The 17,859-nt window shown below is 50.5% G+C and overlaps 1 protein-coding gene across 3 annotated transcripts in view; it reads left to right on the plus strand.

Moving 5' to 3' along the window:
* The window catches only part of RHOT2 (ras homolog family member T2), a 22,301-nt gene extending 5,197 nt beyond the window's left edge, over nt 1-17,104 (plus strand). Inside the window, exons 6-19 of one of the 3 annotated variants that reach the window (XM_019539849.1) lie at nt 817-925; nt 1,504-1,605; nt 2,508-2,606; nt 3,283-3,391; nt 3,722-3,842; nt 5,189-5,273; nt 6,788-6,933; nt 7,046-7,146; nt 7,241-7,371; nt 7,943-8,023; nt 8,367-8,489; nt 10,483-10,685; nt 13,113-13,215; nt 13,412-13,516. In XM_019539849.1, the coding sequence (XP_019395394.1) occupies nt 817-925; nt 1,504-1,605; nt 2,508-2,606; nt 3,283-3,391; nt 3,722-3,842; nt 5,189-5,273; nt 6,788-6,933; nt 7,046-7,146; nt 7,241-7,371; nt 7,943-8,023; nt 8,367-8,489; nt 10,483-10,685; nt 13,113-13,215; nt 13,412-13,423 (1,525 nt within the window). In that variant the 3' untranslated portion in view covers nt 13,424-13,516. Of the gene's footprint in view, nt 1-816; nt 926-1,503; nt 1,606-2,507; nt 2,607-3,282; nt 3,392-3,721; nt 3,843-5,188; nt 5,274-6,787; nt 6,934-7,045; nt 7,147-7,240; nt 7,372-7,942; nt 8,024-8,366; nt 8,490-10,482; nt 10,686-13,112; nt 13,216-13,411 lie in introns of all 3 variants that reach the window. The other 2 variants (XM_019539848.1, XM_019539850.1) reach the window with 2 other exon arrangements.
* Nucleotides 17,105-17,859: the final 755 nt, after the last annotated feature.

Below are 17,859 nucleotides of genomic sequence, written 5' to 3' on the forward strand. Positions count from 1 at the left end.
CTGCCCTTACTAGCAGAGCAGGGGTCAGCCTCTGGGCCCCGCCGGCGCGAACGCCGCCGCAAACGCCGGCGCGCTCTTACAGACCGCGCCTGTTTGCGCGCTCTGTTTGCGCGGCTCAGGAGCGCGGCTCCCTACCGGCTCGGCTAAGAGGGACCCAGGGGGCTTCCCCTCCGGATCCGGCTCAGCTGCGCCGGCCCCTCGGTCCCTCAGCCCCACTTACTTTGTTCTGTCTGTGGCTGTGTGCGTGGGCACTGGACTCAAGTCTGCCACTTGCTGAGGAACTGGGGGATTCCCCGGGGCAAGTATTTTGGTGCTTCCTTTGGAGCTGCCTCCTCTGAGGTTCCTGAGAGCTGCAGTCAGAAGCATCTCTATAACATGTGTCCCAGGTGGCCCTGCTAGGATTTTCTCCTACTTGGGTCTTGCTGGCTCCCGAAAAGGAGGATCAGCTGCTAACAGTCCACCCCTCCAGTCCTGCACATGCTAGGTAGGCATGGCATTGCATTGCTGAGTTAGGGCAGGACTGTGGAGGCCATAAGCGTGCATTGCTCAGGGGTAAGGCCCTTTCAGTGTGCTGTTTAAAAGGTCCCTGGGTGCATCCCAGCTGTCTGGTGAGGATCAGACAGGCTGACTTGCTGCTGTTGTTGCAACTGTAGTCGTGGTGGCTGGCAGTGGGAGAGCAGTCACAGTGCCAGCTGAGCATGGAGGCTGAACGCCCTTCCAGCCAGTTGCCCATTAAGCATGTGTGGAATGTTATTGGTCAGGGGAGCAGTTGCGTCAGTCATTGCTCTCCGTGATGGCCTTTCTTCTCTTTGCCAGGATCCCAATCATCCTAGTGGGGAACAAGTCTGACCTGCAGCCTGGGAGCTCCATGGAGATCATTCTGCCCATCATGAACCAGTTTTCAGAGATCGAGACCTGTGTGGAGGTGGGAGATCAGCAAGGGTGTTTGCATTCATGATGGTCAGTAGGAATGGGGGCAGGTCCCTCCCCAGAAATCTCTACTGATTATCCAGGAGGTTTCTTTCCTGCTTTCATGTGCTGTCTCCATAGCAACGAAGAAGAATATTCTTTCCCCTGATTCAGCTCTGCCCTCCCAACTCTGATCCCTGGAAGCACCATCCGTGTTTCCTGGGCTCTGGGGAATTCCTCTACCTTCCTATAGTGCTGGGCCCTCTTGGTGGACACCACTGCCCCTACAGCAAGGAGGGTTTAGTCTCTTGGCCTCCATCTCTGGTCCCAGAGGAGCACCTGGAAGGGATGTGCTTTCTACCCTGGAACTTCATCAGAATTCTCAGCAGCTTCAGGGCGTGTGCAGTAGACCCAGTAACACCAGCACAGGAATGGGGAGTTTCCCTTCTCAGTTTGTTTCCTAGTAACTGTCACTGACTTGACTCCATGCTTTGATCCAGTACCTGCCTGGAGCAGCTCCCTGTGATCTCAGCTCCTCTGTCTTCCCTAGGAGCCTTCATGCTCTCACAGCCCCTTTCTCTGTCATTGCACTAGTGTTCTGCCAGGAACTTGAAGAACATCTCTGAGCTGTTCTACTATGCCCAGAAGGCTGTGCTGCACCCAACAGCCCCCTTGTATGATCCAGAGGAGAAACAGGTAAGAGAAGCTGTCCATCCCACCCCACCCCACCCCCAGTCCACCTCACTCTTGTTGGGGGAGGAGCAGGGGTTCTCCCTTCCCAGCAGCCTCTCTAGATATAGCCCCCAGCAGCTGAATCCTCTCAAATGTTTGAGAGGATCATAAACCCTTGTGTTCTTAAATGCCACCTGTCTCTCCTTATTCTTGAGTTGCCAGTCACTAAGCCAGTCCTGACAGTTGGCAGAGCTAGCCAGTTTGTCAGCCACTGCTCCCCACTGCTGAACAAAGAGCTCTTTTCCTCACCCTGAATCCAAAGTCCCTCTCCTGCCTGGCAGTGTCAAAGTACGTTGATATGTTAGATTACCAAGTGGTATGGGGTGAGGTAAGAGGTTTGGGGCTGTCTGGTGCAGAGACGAACTGCCTCAGAGAAGGACAGAATGGTATTTCTCTTTACCTCATCCTGGGACACAAGCACAAAGGGACGTTCAGTGCTGTGGACGGAGAACAAATTGGAGATCAGAAAAAGAAATGCTTCCATAAGTGTAGCTAGCCAGTGGAGCTCCTAGTCCCTGGATGTCATGCAGCTTCGCAGGGCTTTGGAACTTACTAGGCATCCTTGTGAACAGTCTCATTCTTTACCTTTTCATGCAGCAGATATAAGTTAGGCCCTTGTTCTTGAGGGCATAAGCAGCTGGGGAATGACAGGCTTAGAAAGAGACTTGCCTTGCAAGTTGACTGTTACTGGCCCTTTACACCTACATCTAGAGAGCTGGTGCTGGCTGCCTGAACTAGTTTGTTCTGTGCCCTGGGCCAAGAATGCCTCTGAATGCAGAGCAGGGCAGGGTGCAGGCTGGCGGCGGTCCAGGAGCATCACTCTGACAGCCTTTTTCCCCAACACATGTCACTTGTTACTCCCACAGCTGAGACTGGTGTGTGCACGAGCACTCACACGAATATTCAACATCTCAGACCAGGATAATAACCAGATCCTTAGTGACGATGAGCTCAACTGCTTTCAGGTATGGTCAGCTCCAGATATGGGCTTTGCTGTTCTGGCTTGTCATGTATCCTCATGGTCACTAATGGTTTCCTCTGCAGAAGGAGTCACCTCCCACCTACCTGTTTTCAGCAGCTGTGCATCCCTTCTCCTGGCTTCTCTAACTCCTCTGGTTCCTGTTTCCTTCTAACACCGGGAGAAACAGCAAATTCTTTGTGTGGCCCACAGAAACCTATTTGAACTTATCCTCCTGTGGGATCAAAGTTAGAGCAGTTAGGATGCATTTTCTAGTACTGAGAGCTATTCATCTGTCTGCAGACAAGTCTCAGGCGTGCCACCTGCAGCTTTGGTAGCATTTGCTCTATGACAGGAGAAGCAGGTAATCCCTAGAGAGCCAGGAAGATTCCTGCTGCATGGCCAAGCTGAGGAACTGGGGGAGTTTTATCAGGAATGAGGCAGGATTGGCAACCCATGAGGTGAATGGATTGTACTTTTCAAGAGGGCACTACTGTCCTCTGGAGGTGAGAGCTTACGGTATGCAAGGAGCACAAGAATCAGGTTGTGAGAGCTTTGCAGGGGTGAGCTGGACAGGGAATGGAGTAAAACTAGGTGGCTCTGGAAAGAGCGGGAGGGGAGAGGGGAAGTTTGTAATTTGCCACTGGGGTTCCCTGACCAGACCCTTGTCTCTTGGGAGGTAGAAGTCCTGCTTTGGGAACCCCCTGGCTCCCCAGGCCTTGGAAGACGTGAAGATGGTTGTGTGGAAGAACACTACAGATGGGGTACAGGACAACGGCCTGACATTAAATGGTAACTGAAGCAGAGAACTTTTTGCTAGTACCACTGTTCCCTCCGGAATGATGCTACTGGGCTCTAGTATGTGGGAGACAAACTGCCCTGGACAGAGAAGTGCAGCAGCTCTCCATCAGCACCTGGTGTGGGTTGTGCCCTTCTGTGCTCTGCACAGACTGTACTTGAAAACCTAACTGGGCCATCCTTGCATAAGTTTGCCCTTGACATGGTGCCCTAAAACCTCCTGCTTCCCTGCAGGCTTTCTGATGGGGCTGAGCAAATCCTGCTGTTCCATGCTTGTGTTGCCAGTGCTATTCCATGAATGTCTGCCTCGTTTTCTTCCTGCAGGCTTCCTCTTCCTGAACACGCTCTTCATCCAGAGGGGACGGCACGAGACCACATGGACCATCCTGCGACGCTTTGGCTATGATGATGAGCTGGAGCTGATGGATGACTATCTCTATCCACAGTGAGTATCTGGCCCTTCCAAGTGCAGTCTGGAGTTTGGTGCCCCCCTGAGCTGTCCAGGTGATCCTTGTTTGAGAGCCTCCATGTTCTTCTCTGAGGCAGCTGACTCCTCCAGAGGGGTCACCAAGCAGTGAAGCTTCTTCCTGTATATCTGTATAGCTTCTTCCCCCTCAGCCTGCAGAAGCAGGGGTTGGTGTCCATCCCAGGCACAGCCCAGGGCATGCAGTCTGGTTCTTCGACACAAGCATGTTCATGCTTCTCATCCCAGCACTTGTCCACACAAGGCAAGACAGGATCAGAGGGCTTTCTGGCAAATGAATGCAGCCAGCACAGCTGCCTTGGCACTGTATTTTCTGCTGCTGACTATGCTGCAGGCAGCGTGGGGAGCAAACAGGGACATGCCTGCGATTCTCCCTTGAAATCAACTAGGGGCGTTCCCCCTCCCTCCAACACTGTGTGGAACAATAAACTGTCAGCTTAGCATTCTGCTAGGATGCTGCATCTGCAGCCTTCTCTCTGATCCTGACACGCCCCCAGAGGTGCCGTTCCAGCTCTAATGAAAGGGTTCAAATTGTGAGCTAGAGAATCCTATAGCCAAAACAGGGTTCCTGGAGATATAATAGGGTTCATGTTGTCAGGAAAGAAACTACTGTAACAAAAGCCCCATCGCATTGCCTCTTGCTGGATTGCTGGTGCTTTGAGCTCCAGGCTCAGTGAAAATAGCTCAGCAGGGGCTGTGGCAGTTTCAGTCCTTACATGAGCTTCACAGGGATCCAAAAGTTATGTGTCCCCTGTGAGTCTGGGCACCCAAGCATCTCCAGCTGAGAAGTGCGTTGCCAGCTAGCTGGGAACTTAAGGACTACACTGGACTTCATTGATTCCAGCCAGGCCACTGGGATTGAAATGAGGGCATTGCAAGCGGGGACTGTAGCCTCTGTATGAAAGAGCCTCATGGGTTGTGTTCTGTCCTACCCTGCTGTCTTTGCTTGGGAAATCGGCACCAGCTCCTCTGGTATGCCCAGGTGGCCATTCAATATGAGAGGAAATTCAGCAAAGATGCAACTGTTCGTTGGAATGGGTTGGCTTTTTTCAGACCATGTGTGAGTGCAGCAAGTACCATTCTGGGGTGGGGCAGAGTCTCCCTTCTGGACTGGTTTGTGCTATAGCCAGATTGGGGCAGTCCTTAGATGAGGTAGAGGGACTGTGCAGTGGTTCCTGCACTCCTACCCCAGTCCCCATGTTCAGCAGGGGGAAGCCAGAGAGCAGAATTACCAGCCTGGGAATTAGAGTGTCCATGTGTGGCTTGTCAGCTGGTGGTGCCAACTTGTTCCCTCTCCCTCCCTGCAGGTTCCGGGTGCCCCATGACTGTTCCACTGAGCTGAATCACTTTGGCTACGAGTTCCTTCAGCGGATGTTTGAGAAGCACGACAAGGTAAGTGGTGTCTGACTGGGCACAGGGAGGCCAGGTCATTGTTGGGATATAGTCCCTCTGGGAATGCTTTCATGCTGTAGCACAGACCCAGCTGCTCCAGCATCCTTGGACACAGCTGCATAAATGCAGCTGCTCCCACACACAGTCACGTCTGTTTCCTCTGTCCTTGCACTCTCCTTCCTTGAGGCAGTTGGGGGAAGCCAGCTAAGGGCTTTCCTCTTCTGCACAGTACATTCTCACAGCTTCGCGCTTGACATTGCAGGATTCGGAGGATATTTTTGCAACTCACCATATCTGCAAATGAAAGTGATCTCTGCAAAACCCAGCTGACACCCAACATGGCAGCCTGCTGAACTGTCCTGTCAAGAGCATGAAATCCCAGTGCTATGATCACTTGAAGCTTGATTAGGCTTTTAGGGGGCAACCAGAAGAGTCTGAGCTCTGTGGTGGCCGGGCCTGGGTTGTCTGTCAGGCTGTTTCTTTCTGTACAGCCGTAACTTGCCCCAATAGTGTGATAAAGGGAAGGCGGGAGTTGGGAGGGGGTGGGCAAGAGAGAGCCACCTTGGCAGCTGACCCATAGCTTCAGAGCAATTATTGATGACCACATACTTGACAGCCTTTGATAGCACGGGGTCCACCGATGGGAGGAGAAAGCAATTGACTGCCTTTTCCCAGCTCTTCCCAGAATGAGAAGGGAGAGATTGCCTGATGTTCATGCAGCTCCTCCATGTGGCTTTGCAAGCCACCCTGGTATCACAGTGATGAGTGTGACATTGGGACCCAAGTCGTCATGTGATCTGGAGCAAAGCAAAGCTCTGGTCTTTAGTGTGGCAAACTCATAATGCTGCTGCAGTTCCCTTCACATTGAGTTCAGTGTGAAGGCAAACAACTGTCAGTGCAGTGCTCTCCAGGCTCTTGATTCAGGGGTTAAATTCCACATATTTCACACTGCCCTTGCACTTCCCCACAAAAGCTAACAGCTGACTGATTGGTGGGGGGCCCCTGGGAAAGTGGAGAAAGCACTGTGGGATGGCAGAAAAGCACATGTGAAGGAAAGCGCATGTAAAAGGATTTAGCAGTGAAATCAGAGCTCTTGAAATGACTGTCTTTCAACTTCCACTGTCTTTCAACTTCAGGGTTAGCACCCCATTGTGATGAATAGGGTTGGGTTCTCATGATGTAGCACCTTGGTTCAGGCTCTGCAGACTGTGAAAGGCACAGTAGCCTTGTTTATAGCTGGTTGGTGTTTTCAAGGTCTCTTTGCAACTACGACATTTTTAAACGACAGCTTAAATTCTGCAGCGTAATTCTGCAGCAGTGAGTAGCTTCTGCAGCAAAGGATGCAGCCACAGGATCAGAGTATATGGGACCCAGAGGCCCAGATAAATAACTGTCCTAATTATCCAGTGTGCAGGTGGGTGGGTGTGTGTGCATGCATGCGTGCTTGCATGCGTGCGTGCATGTATGTGAGAGAGCTCCTGCTTCCCTCACAAACCCTCCCTTTTCATTGCCAGGACCAGGATGGAGCACTCTCACCTGCAGAACTGCAGAGTTTCTTCAGTGTCTTCCCCTATGTGCCCTGGGGGCGTGAACTCTACAACACGGTATGCACCACTGATAAAGGCCTGCTTTCCCTGCATGGATTCCTCTGCCAGTGGACGTAAGCGCAGTCACTCTCCACCCCCCACCCCTTACACCAGTTCACATTGCACTTCCCTGGCTCTGTCAGGGTTTCTTATAAGTGGTGACATCTTCTTTGCTTGCACCTGCAGGCTGGTGGCCTATCTGGATGTCCATCACTGTCTGGAGTACCTGGGTTACCTGGGCTATCCCATCCTCTCTGACCAGGACTCTCAGACACACGCCATCACAGGTATGTCATCTCTCCAGAGCTTCCCATCATTGCCTTGGGTATCCACCCTATTGCTTGGTGGCTAACTCCAGCTTCTCTCCTTCCCCTACTCCAGTTACGCGGGAGAAGAGAATTGACCTGGAGAAGGGCCAGACCCAGAGGAATGTCTTCCTCTGTAAGGTGATTGGCCCCAGAGGCACGGGCAAGTCTGCATTTCTACAGGCCTTCCTGGGGAGAAACCTGCCCGTGAGTATACATGCACTGCTTGTCTCCAGCATGTGGTAGGCAGGGGCTGGGACCCTCAGCCTGCTGAAGATGAAAGAAAATTGAATAGGCCATCTGTTTGATCTCAGTGCTCGGTGCATGTTTGTTCACTGCAATACATTCCCTACTACTCAGCTCTTAAGTTATCTGAATAATGGAACTTCCACCACTGTCTTTGAACACAAAATATAGGAGGGCAACCAGTTCCTTCTATTTGCTTTTCCCTATGCCAGGAGGCCTACCTGCCTGAGGCTCTGGAGAAAGAGCCCCTTCTTGGGGTGGATGGATGGATGGGGAAGCAGCTAAACTTTTTGTTGGTGTGACTGAGTTTATAATTGCTTCTAGTATTGTCAGTGAATTTAGGTGTCCTCCGTGTCTTCGGGGCAGCATCATGTTCTGACAGCCCAGGGGACCTGGATCTATGTCCATGTGTTAGTTTTGCCTCCATTACCAGGTTGCTGTAGTGCTGGCAAGCTGCCAGTAGACTTAAACATTGTACCTCCAGGTATGCTTTCCTTCTAAAGTCTGCGTTGCTGTTTTCCCCTTGGTGCAGACACAGATGGAGTCCCCAGGAGATCTGTCCTTCCATGCCATCAACACAGTACAAGTCAATAGCCAGGAGAAGTATTTAATTGTAAGTCCTGTGCAGCAGAACACTGGGGCTGGGCTTTGGGGTGAAATAGCTGCCTCTCCTGCCCAGGGGAGAGCACAGAGGGGATTTCTGTGGTTGTGCTGAGAGAGGAAATCTGCAGCCTGATTCCCGGTCCTCTGCCATAGTCACTAATCACAGAAACCTCTGGGACATCTGCTTTGGGACACCTGCCTTCACACACTATTCCCATGCCTGCTTTTGTGGTGGTACAACCTGTGCATCAATATGAGGAGCCCCACATCTTCTAGATCCTCTGAGATCTCACTAGGTGTGCACTGGGCTGTCTGCTTTCGTGTTACTTTCCCTCTCGTTTCCTGTAATGCAGTTATATGAGATCGACGTGGACACAGAGTTCATGAAAGCATCTGATGCAGCCTGTGACGTTGCCTGCTTAATGTACAATGTGAACGACCCCAAATCTTTCAACTACTGTGCCAGCATTTATAAGGTAAGTGGCATGACCCTGTGTGACTCCAACCACATCCTCCCCTGATCTGCAGCCATGATTCCCTGAAGCAAATCCATACCTTAGTAAAAGGTCCAGGACATAACTTGCCAGGTGGAGAGGGTTGAGGTTAATGAGGGTTCCCACATGTTAGTTAACATCTTGACAACTAAGCTGTCAGTCTAGCCCAACCATCTTGTAGCAGAAGTCCCTTGCAGCAGAAGTTCCTTGCTGACCTGCAAGGTGATCTTTCCTTTGCTTAGTGCCTGTGTTACATTACTCTGGCCTCATCCCAGCTCTGAATTCTCCCTATATGGCAATAATGATCACCAGGGATCCTGGATTTCTCTGTTTAAAAAATGCAAAATTCTATGATAAAAAATAAAATCTCTGAGGGGGGGCGGAGGGGTGTGTGTGTGTGTGTGTGTAGATATAGATATCTAGAAGTAGATATAGATATTGAGAGAGAGCGGTGTCAGTTGAACACAACGTTTTATTGATATATTTACAATTTTAAAGCAACTTGGAACCCTGCCAGTGCCTCAGTCATTATAATAGAATCAATTCTAAAAAAACCTATATATTTTGGCATTTGATTTTGGTTTTTTTATCATGGAAAATCAGAGCTCCCTCTACCCCTTTGGCTCACCAGGATGGAGGTTCAGCTGTGGCTGTGCCCCCCTGCTTCATGAAGCTGAGCAGCCCTGATATGCTAGTGCCCTGCCCCTGCCTATGCCAGTGCCCCCACTCCCAACCCTCAGCCCCTTGGCCTTCCCAGTGCCCCTCGCTCACAAACCCAACAGTCCCCCACCCCTCCAGCCCTGCTGGTGCCCTCTCACTGTTGACCTACAGACCCCCTGCTCCCAGCTCTACTGGTGCCCCTCAGTCCCAACCTGCTTCCCCTGCCTCTAAGTCTCAGCCCCCCAGTGTGTGGGGGAGGGAGCGACGCATCAGAGGAGCATGGAGGGGAGGGGGGACACATGTCCCCCCCAGTTTTCTGCACCCACAGTGTGGTATGGGGCTGCAGCCTGGCTAGACCAGCCCAGCATATGGAACCCAGCACAGGAAGCAGTGCCATGCCTCTATGGCCACCAAGATGAGGCACCCCCTATACACCTGGCAGTTGTGAGGGGGCACAACTCCACACTGTTGCCATTGTGCCTTGCCTTAATGGCCATAATGGCAGGGCTCCCAGTGGCAGCAGCATGGGGTGTGCCCCCCGGTGGTGCTAGGCGGGCAGGGGACACCTCACCATGGTGGCTCCCACACTGGGTCCTGCCTGCTGTGCCCTATCCAGTGGCCCCCTAACTGCGGCTCCTGCCTGGTGCTGGTCCAGGCAAGCTGCAGCCTCATGCCCTGCTTTGGGTGCAGAAATGTGGGGGCACACATGCCCCCCCATGCCCCTCCCCATGCATCATCAATAGGCCCAACCCCTACCCATGAGTGCAGAGAGCCACCTGTGGTTCTGTCCCGCTCCCTGGTTGGACTCTGCGGCCACATATTCCCACCTTCTCCAGCCCCAGGCATCACGCACTACCCCAGCTGGGCAGCGCCCCCCAGCCACCGTCTGCCAACCCTGCCCTACTCTGCCCCTCACTGCACAAGCACAGCATGAGCCACCACCTCAGTTTCCCCATGCGTCACCTCTGCCCCTGCCCCCATAGACTTAGCTGGAGGGAGCTGCTCTCCACCACACTGCCTGGCTGTCATGTGTATGTTTACACGTGCACATGGTGTCCTCTGCGCCCTGCGTCCCGCTTCCCCCAGCCCCAAACTGCCCCTTGCACCTGGACCTTTGCCAGCCTGCAGGAGGTGGAGCAGCCTGCAAAGGGAAACCTGTGGTTTCCCAGGTTTTTCTCCTTTAAAGGGGAGCATGTGTATTTTTCTCCTTTAAAGGGGAGCATCTGTATTTTTCTATGAGAAACAGAAAACACAGATCCCTAATGATCACTTACCTGTGCCTCCCCATTGCACCCTTTGTTATTCTCCCATGCAGCAACACTACATGGATGGACAGATTCCCTGCATCTTTGTAGCCTCTAAATCAGACCTTCCAGAAGTGACTCAGCAGCATGGACTCTCACCGGCTGAGTTTTGCTACAAGCATCGCCTCCCACCACCATTCTACTTCACCTGCTGCACCCAAGGCCCACCCAGCACCACTGTCTACAGCAAACTGGCCATGGCTGCCACTTTCCCGTTAGTAATAATCTCTCTGAACACAGAGACCTCTGCCACGGGCATAATGCTGGGTTGGGGACTTCGGCTGGGTCTGAGGGGCTGTGTCTGTAGACATTATCAGTCAACACAGGAGGTGGAGCAGGAGCTTAGATGATGAATGGGAGCATTTTCTATCCACAGGGCACTTCTCATGCATTGGCTCATTCAAACTTTAGAGGCTTTTCTGTGCCTCTTGTGCTACAAGATCTGAACATTTAGCCCATACCTGTTAGCTCATTTTTCTAGCATGCTTATGAGGTTGGGAAGTGTTAGCAGCCCTGTCTCAGGGCAACAGCTGTCCTCACAGGTGGCCGTAACCACAGGGCTGGGTATCCTGTCCTACAAAGTGCAGTTAGCTTCTACAGAGAAACTGTATCAAACCAGCTTTCTTGCTCAGTTGCTGCCACCTTAAGTGTCTTGCTTGTGTATAATTAAATGAAGAGTCTGTCACTTTTAGTTCAGACCTGGAAGAGGACTCAAAGTTCAGTTCCACTTTGTGCTTCAGCAACAGAATCATTAACAAAGTTCCCAGCACCAAATACTATTGATGCATGAGCTGAAATGAAGCCGACATGAGCATCCAATCCTGAGCTTGCAAGCATGGCTAGGGGAGAAACATCTCTAATTTTTCCCCCCTGAAATTGATGATCAGAGTGGTAAGGAAGTCAACAAGACTGAGTCTCACAAGGCTGTTTGTGAGGAGTCCCATTTGGAGTAGAGCTCTGGTTCAGATAGGTCACAGAGGCCCCTGGCAAACATTCATATAAAGGCCCAGTGGGATCTGATTCACGATCCCAACAACTGTACCTCCATCCAGGCTTACAAGTACATGGCAGGGGGCATAGTGGTGTGATCAGGGATTAGATCCTAACTGCACCATATTGCCAGTGCAGAGGGAGCCCAGGATCATTATCCTGTGCTTCCCTCATACTGGCAGGTTACAAGCCAGTTGTCTGATTTCTAGCCTCTAGAGTTCACCGGAGCCTTTGGCTCTGCTGTTCCCCACAGGTTGGGAGCTGTAATCAGCTGTGGAGATCATGCTCTTGGTTTGTAAAAGCTTTGACTGGCTCTAAGTTGAGGACAGAATATAAAAGGAGGATAAAGAGCCTGGAAGGGAACAGCACACATCATCACCAGCCTCCATCATCACTTGCAGGAAACTCTTGGCACCTCAAGAGATCAGACTACCATGGAACCAACCTATTCCTTCCCCACCAAATCCATTTCTGACACAGATAGAATGGACACAGCCTTTGCCTTTACACTTGGCTACATGAGCTGTGTAAGGTGCAATGGGAACTGGTTACAGTATTTTGTGTAATAATTTTACAGTTTATTCCTTGTTTCATTTTGCCATTAGTTGCATGAATGTGTGACTGGGTGACTAAAGACGTGATTAAATGGTTAATCATTTTTAAGTGTAATGTCTGCCAGCAGACATAGGCAGGCAGGCTAAGGCTCAGAATTTAGATTTGGTATAGGAAATGCCTGGACCCAGCTGCCTGTTTAGACCATACTAGCACCAGTAGTATGGAGGGAGGATCATTCTGCCTAAGTGCATGGAGTGAGGTGCAGGCAAAAAACACCTTTGATTATTAAAACCAGAAGAACCTTAGGCAGGTAAGAGATGTTTTCAGTTAAGAATTATTTTCTTTAGCCTCCCTTTTTAGTGCTTTTAGACCCTTTCCTCTCCCCTCCCCATGGGAATAACTTTTAAATATTCCTAATACATCCAGGAAATGTGATATACAAAGATAAAATGTGTAATGGAGGCCCTGGGATAAGTTGTTCTCTTCTGATTTGGCTTTATATGAATAATGTATGTTCTCTCCTCCTGGGACTGGAGTTTATAGGTCTCTATAATGCAGGGTTGTTAAGGAAACTGCTCACATGGGGAGGCTTGGTCCCATCAACTAGTTCAGTTCCCCATCCTCTCTTAGTGCTTTCCAGTAACCCCATCTTCTCAGGAGCTGTCTGATTTTTTCTTAATGTGTGACGATGTCAATGCAGCTTGACCTAGAAAGGCAGAGGTGTAACTCCTTGTTCGTACCAATTATTTAACTGTTGTTGTACTATTTATACCTTCCCTGAGAACAAGTGTAAAAGCAAAGGCTGTGTCCATTCTATCTGTCAGAAATGGATTTGGTGGGGAAGGAATAGGTTGGTTCCATGGTTGAAGTGCCAAGAGTTTCCTGCAAGTGATGATGGAAGCTGGTGATGATGTGTGCTGTTCCCTTCCAGGCCCTTTATCCTCCTTCTGTATTCTGTCCTCAACTTAGAGCCAGTCAGAGCTTTCAAAAACCAAGAGCACGATCCCCACATTTCCTTTCCTGATCCAGCCGGAGAGCAGGGCAAAATTATCACAATTTCCCTATACCACCAAACTAGGTGCATGCTGCTTTTCAGCTTCTCTGCTCTGCTGCTGGGATCAAGCAAACTGCAGACAAAACAGGCTAGCCTTACAGAAACACTGGGCCTTGCCTGTCAGCTACAAACAGAAGAGACCTGGGTGTGATTTTCTACTTCTTGCTGTTTCTGTCTGGTGCATTGTGATCTGCACCATCTCCAGCATTGCCAGTGACAATCCTCCTGGCCCAAGAGCTGCCTAGGAGAGTTTGTTTCTGGCCCAAGGTGCATCATTGGCCAGGAATGTCTTTAGGGCTTTGTACAGTTGGCTGAATGGCCTCTTGTCTGTTTTCTTGCAGGCACCTGAATGACAGTGAGCTGGGAGCAGCTTCCTTCTGGCTCCGGGTTGCCTTGGGAGCCACTATGACCGCCCTGGTAGGATTCACGCTTTACAAAGTGCTGGTGAAGAGCAAATAAGGAAGAGGTGGACTGGGCCTTCCACCCTTGCCTAACCCAAATACCAGCTTCCGTGCCCAAGAACAAACATGCCCAGGGGAAAGTGATCAAACTGGCCCTACCCAGGACCCCAGGGAGCAAATCCTTCATTTCCCCAACCAATTACAGTATCAGCTACACAAGAGCTACAAGCAGGACCATCTGGACTAAATAGCATCAACCAGCACAGCCAAGAGCCCTTCTCTCCACATCCACGTGTTCCTAGGAGCCAGTGCTCTTCTGTTCTGTGTGACCCCCAACACACTGTGCTGGTAAAGTGGCACAGTCTTCCTTTGCCATATCTGGGCTTCACCTGAGCCTGGAGTCCAGCCACTTTGAGGCTGAGAGGCCACCAATGTCTCTTTTTAATGTAGTTTTTAAGACTGACTCGGACTTGAGATGACCACAGGGTGCTCTGGGAAGCTGAACGTTTTTCAGGCAGGATGGCTTCAGTGAACACTCCCATCCTGTCTCCATATTCACCAAAGGAGCTGATGTTTTATATTGTGGCATAGTACACAAGGACTTTGTCTACTGGAATTCTGACTGTCCTGTGGCTGGAGGCGCCTTGGCTTCTCGATCCTTTGGAATGAAGCTGTTGGACAGGCTTGCAAGTTACCCTTGTCCTCAGGCCTCTACCAGGAAGCAAAGGGCAAAGTGGGTTTAGGAATCTCCTGCCATTAGAGATTGTCTTACAGAAGGTGCCACACAGAGGGTGATCTGTAGCTGTTGCAGTTCTCCTCTGGTATTTATTTCCTTACCCTTCCCATGAATGTGGGAAGACTTCCTGCATCCTTGCCTGTGTTAGATGCAGTGTGGCCCTCCAGACTGCTGGTACTCAGCAAAGCTGCTCTTCTCAAAGCCCGCCAAGACCTGGGAATGCTTGTGCCTCCTCCAGCAATGCTGGCAGATTTGAGCTAATGCAGTTACAAAATAGGCTTTGCACCATTCCTGCAACCCCTTGCAAGCAAGGAGTATAAAGTCTTTGGGGAGCCCCAGTAGCCCAGTGTCTTGTGTGGCTTTGCATAGCAGCTGCCACTCGGGCTGCTTCCTGTCAAGCTGCCCTTGTACTGGCTGACATGCTTGGGTTGCAAACACTGCAGGGAAGCCAGGGCCAGGTTGGAGCTTCCCCATGGGTTTACACTGACTTCTGTGTTCAGTGTTACAGATTCAAGGCGCTTCGTTTTCATTCAGGGTATGTCAAGACTTGCATTCCGGATGCAGCCCCTGCCTGCCAGCACTTCAGAAAGGCACTCTGCAAGGCGCCAGCCTCCCTCCTGGGCCCTGCCACTGATCCTGTTGCAAATAGGGATTCCCAGTTGCCGGTTTAAGCCAGAGCTACCTGCCAGGATTATTTTTTCTATTGAACATTTTTGTAGCTAGTTTTGTGCTGCATTGTACTCAGGATTCCCATCAGTTGGCTCTTCCATCAGCCAGGTCCCTGCCTCTTTCCATAAGACCATTTGTTCCCTCTTGTACTTACCATCCCTGGGTCACCAGTGTTAACAGACAGCAGTGGAAGTATGATAACCTCAAAGGTGATGGTGTGGTTGGCAACGCACTGTCTGATTTTGCTGGAAACTACTGTGCGTGGAGCACCATCAGAACTGTGAAGCATCCACTGGGAGATGCTGTGTAATGTTATCATGTGTTGACTACCATTTGTGCTCCTGGTACAGATCTTTGTGAGCTGAATGTTTTTAGGTAAATAGCCAGTGCTCCATCCTCAGCAGCCTTTGGCTGATTGGCAGCAATATTTTCTATACAAAGTTTTTTACATGAAGTTTCCTGGCTAAACTTTTCCCTCCCCAGCTTTCCCTGGCACATCAGTCCAAAATAGCTGGCAGAAGCAGAGACTATCAGCCCTTTGTCTCACCTGCTATGTCTTCAACACCACCTGTGATCTCATCCACCCAGCATGAGTGTCTGGGTTTCTCAAAGACAAGGACACTGTTTTCACCACCAGCCAACCCAGGCTTTCCTTCATCTTCCATCTTCCATGAGGTTTCCACTCATTTGCACAGAGGAGTGGAAGCCCATAAAAGCTACTGATTAAATAAGTGACACTAGTTCTTCAGCATTTCAAGCACTCAGGGTAGGCTTGTTTACGGTATGCTTGTGGGGTGCCCTGCAGCAATAGCCAGCTGTATTCTTGTACATGCATCTTATTGTTTAAAATACCTGAGAGGTAGAGTGCATGGGTTTATCTTGCATTTAGTTCCTTTTATATAGAGGGCCCCTTGTGGTGACTGGGCTTCAGGGTCTTCTCTACCTGGCTGGCTGAGGTGAGAATTGACCTGAAGGAAACAGCTCTGGTCTCAACCTGAGCCTGTTCCAGTAGCCACCTGAGGAGAGAGCTGACTCTGAGCTTACATTGCCACCCATCCTTTCTGAGCCTGAGTGGTAGAGAATATGCATGTGCTCCTCAAAGGAGCTCCAAAGCTGTCAGCTTGTGTCAAACACATGTACAGACTGCAGCTGGGATAATTTTAACCTCTGGAACTGCCTCTAGTTTTTGGAGGCCTTGGTTGTAGGCTTTGAAATCTCTAAGCCAAGCAGTGGAAGAGGAGCTCTCAATCAGCTCTTTGAGAATAGATCACAGAAAACTAGGACTGGGAAGGACCTCAGGAGGTTGATTAGCCCAGACCCTTGCTCAAGGCAAGATCATCCCTGTCTACATCATCCTGGCAGACAAATACTTGTGTAAGCTACTTGAAAAAACTTACAGGATTTCAAAACAGATGCATGTCCAGGCCTGTTTGCCCAGCTCAGCAAGTTGCCCCATTTCCACACCTCTGTTTTGTGTATCAGAACCCAGAGCTGAGTGGTGGTACCCTCCGGCTGGCCATGTGATGGGGCGCTCATTAAAGCAAGGAAGAAATGTCACCTAGGAGACCGATCATTTTTGTTGTAGTATAGACTCTGGACTGAGACAGGAAGGTTTTCCCAGAGATCCCTCCTGTCCGGCCCCAGGACAGATGCAGCTGGTGGTATTTTAGCATTCAGGTAGCAGCGCCCAGTTGCCGCTGTCCTCAGGATAGATCAGAGCTGTGCTCTGCTCTGGGTTTCCTGGGCAGACTAAACTTGTTGCTGTCTGTCATGCCAAGCAGGTGGCTTGGTACTGATCAGTGAGCTGAGCTTTCCCTAGAAGCCACCCTCATGGCAGGGTTGTTCCGGTGCTGGTGTAAAGTGGAGGACTCTGCCTTGGGGAAATCTTCTCTAGGCATCTTGTGCCTGGTGAGAGTGATGTGTCTGTCATGTCAGGATCTCTAAGCTTCTGGGTGGATTACTGCCAGGCACCCAGTAGCCTCATCTGCTCTCCTGCAGCAGCCAAGTCCATGCTGAATAGTACGTTCCCCTGGCCATTCCCCACTCCCTGTTTGACTGGTAAGTCTGATGTCCTCCTGCAATGGCCAATATGGAGTCGGCTGAGGCAGAGAGCCTGGAAGATTTTTCCCTGGACAGTGCTTTCCAACAGCATTTCAGATCCTGTAAAGCCATATGATTTTATCAAATTAATTCTGTAAGACAAAATAAATGTTTATGCGCCTTCTGGCTGTAGAGTGCCTGGCTTTTCTTGTCTGAGGGAAGGAAACGGGGCTCCTCTGTTAGTTACTTGCAGATGAAGCCATCTGGATCGATCCTGGCTTGGTAATTGAGCCAGAGACGTACCACAGCTGAAGACATGGGGACATTTGTTGTTTGGCTGCAGCCAGATTCTTTACAAACAGCGTAGGAGATGCCTACTGGCTACGATAAAGCAAACCAACAGCTACCGCCAAAAAAACTATAAGCAGTTTGTCTCTGCTGCCATGTTGGCTTTCAGCTTTGAGCAGCTTCCAAGATCTGAAATCCTTGGAGGTCCAAGATCTGATATAAACTTCAAAAATAGAGCAGTGCTATAGCAGAAGTGCTTTCCCTGCACCCTCTCTCCTCCACGGTCTCATCAGAGGAGCTGCGTCAATGCTGCAGCTGTTTATTAAGACTAAACAAATTTGCATTGCCTGTGTGGCCCCTAGCATATGCATTTCCATTAGTATTCAGGCCAGCAGCTTGTGGCTAGGCAAGTTGATGGGAATGATGAGTATTAGGTGGACACTAGCAAATATTTAAGCAAGGTAAACTCATCAGTGAAGTCCCTGGAAGCCTGATTGTGCACCAAGTTCCACTTAAACAGTTCAGGAACTGAAATCCTCCATGCAACCTCATCCAAAGCCAGGCAACACTGCTTGAATCATGCTTTCAGCCAAGAGAGGTCTTCACTGAAGCCTGCTCCAGTGATGCAGCGGTGGGGTTCCCTGCCTATGAGTTA

The sequence above is a fragment of the Crocodylus porosus genome, unplaced genomic scaffold (genome assembly GCF_001723895.1).
Source record: "Crocodylus porosus isolate Cpor-Errol unplaced genomic scaffold, CroPor_comp1, whole genome shotgun sequence".
NCBI lineage: Eukaryota > Metazoa > Chordata > Crocodylia > Crocodylidae > Crocodylus > Crocodylus porosus.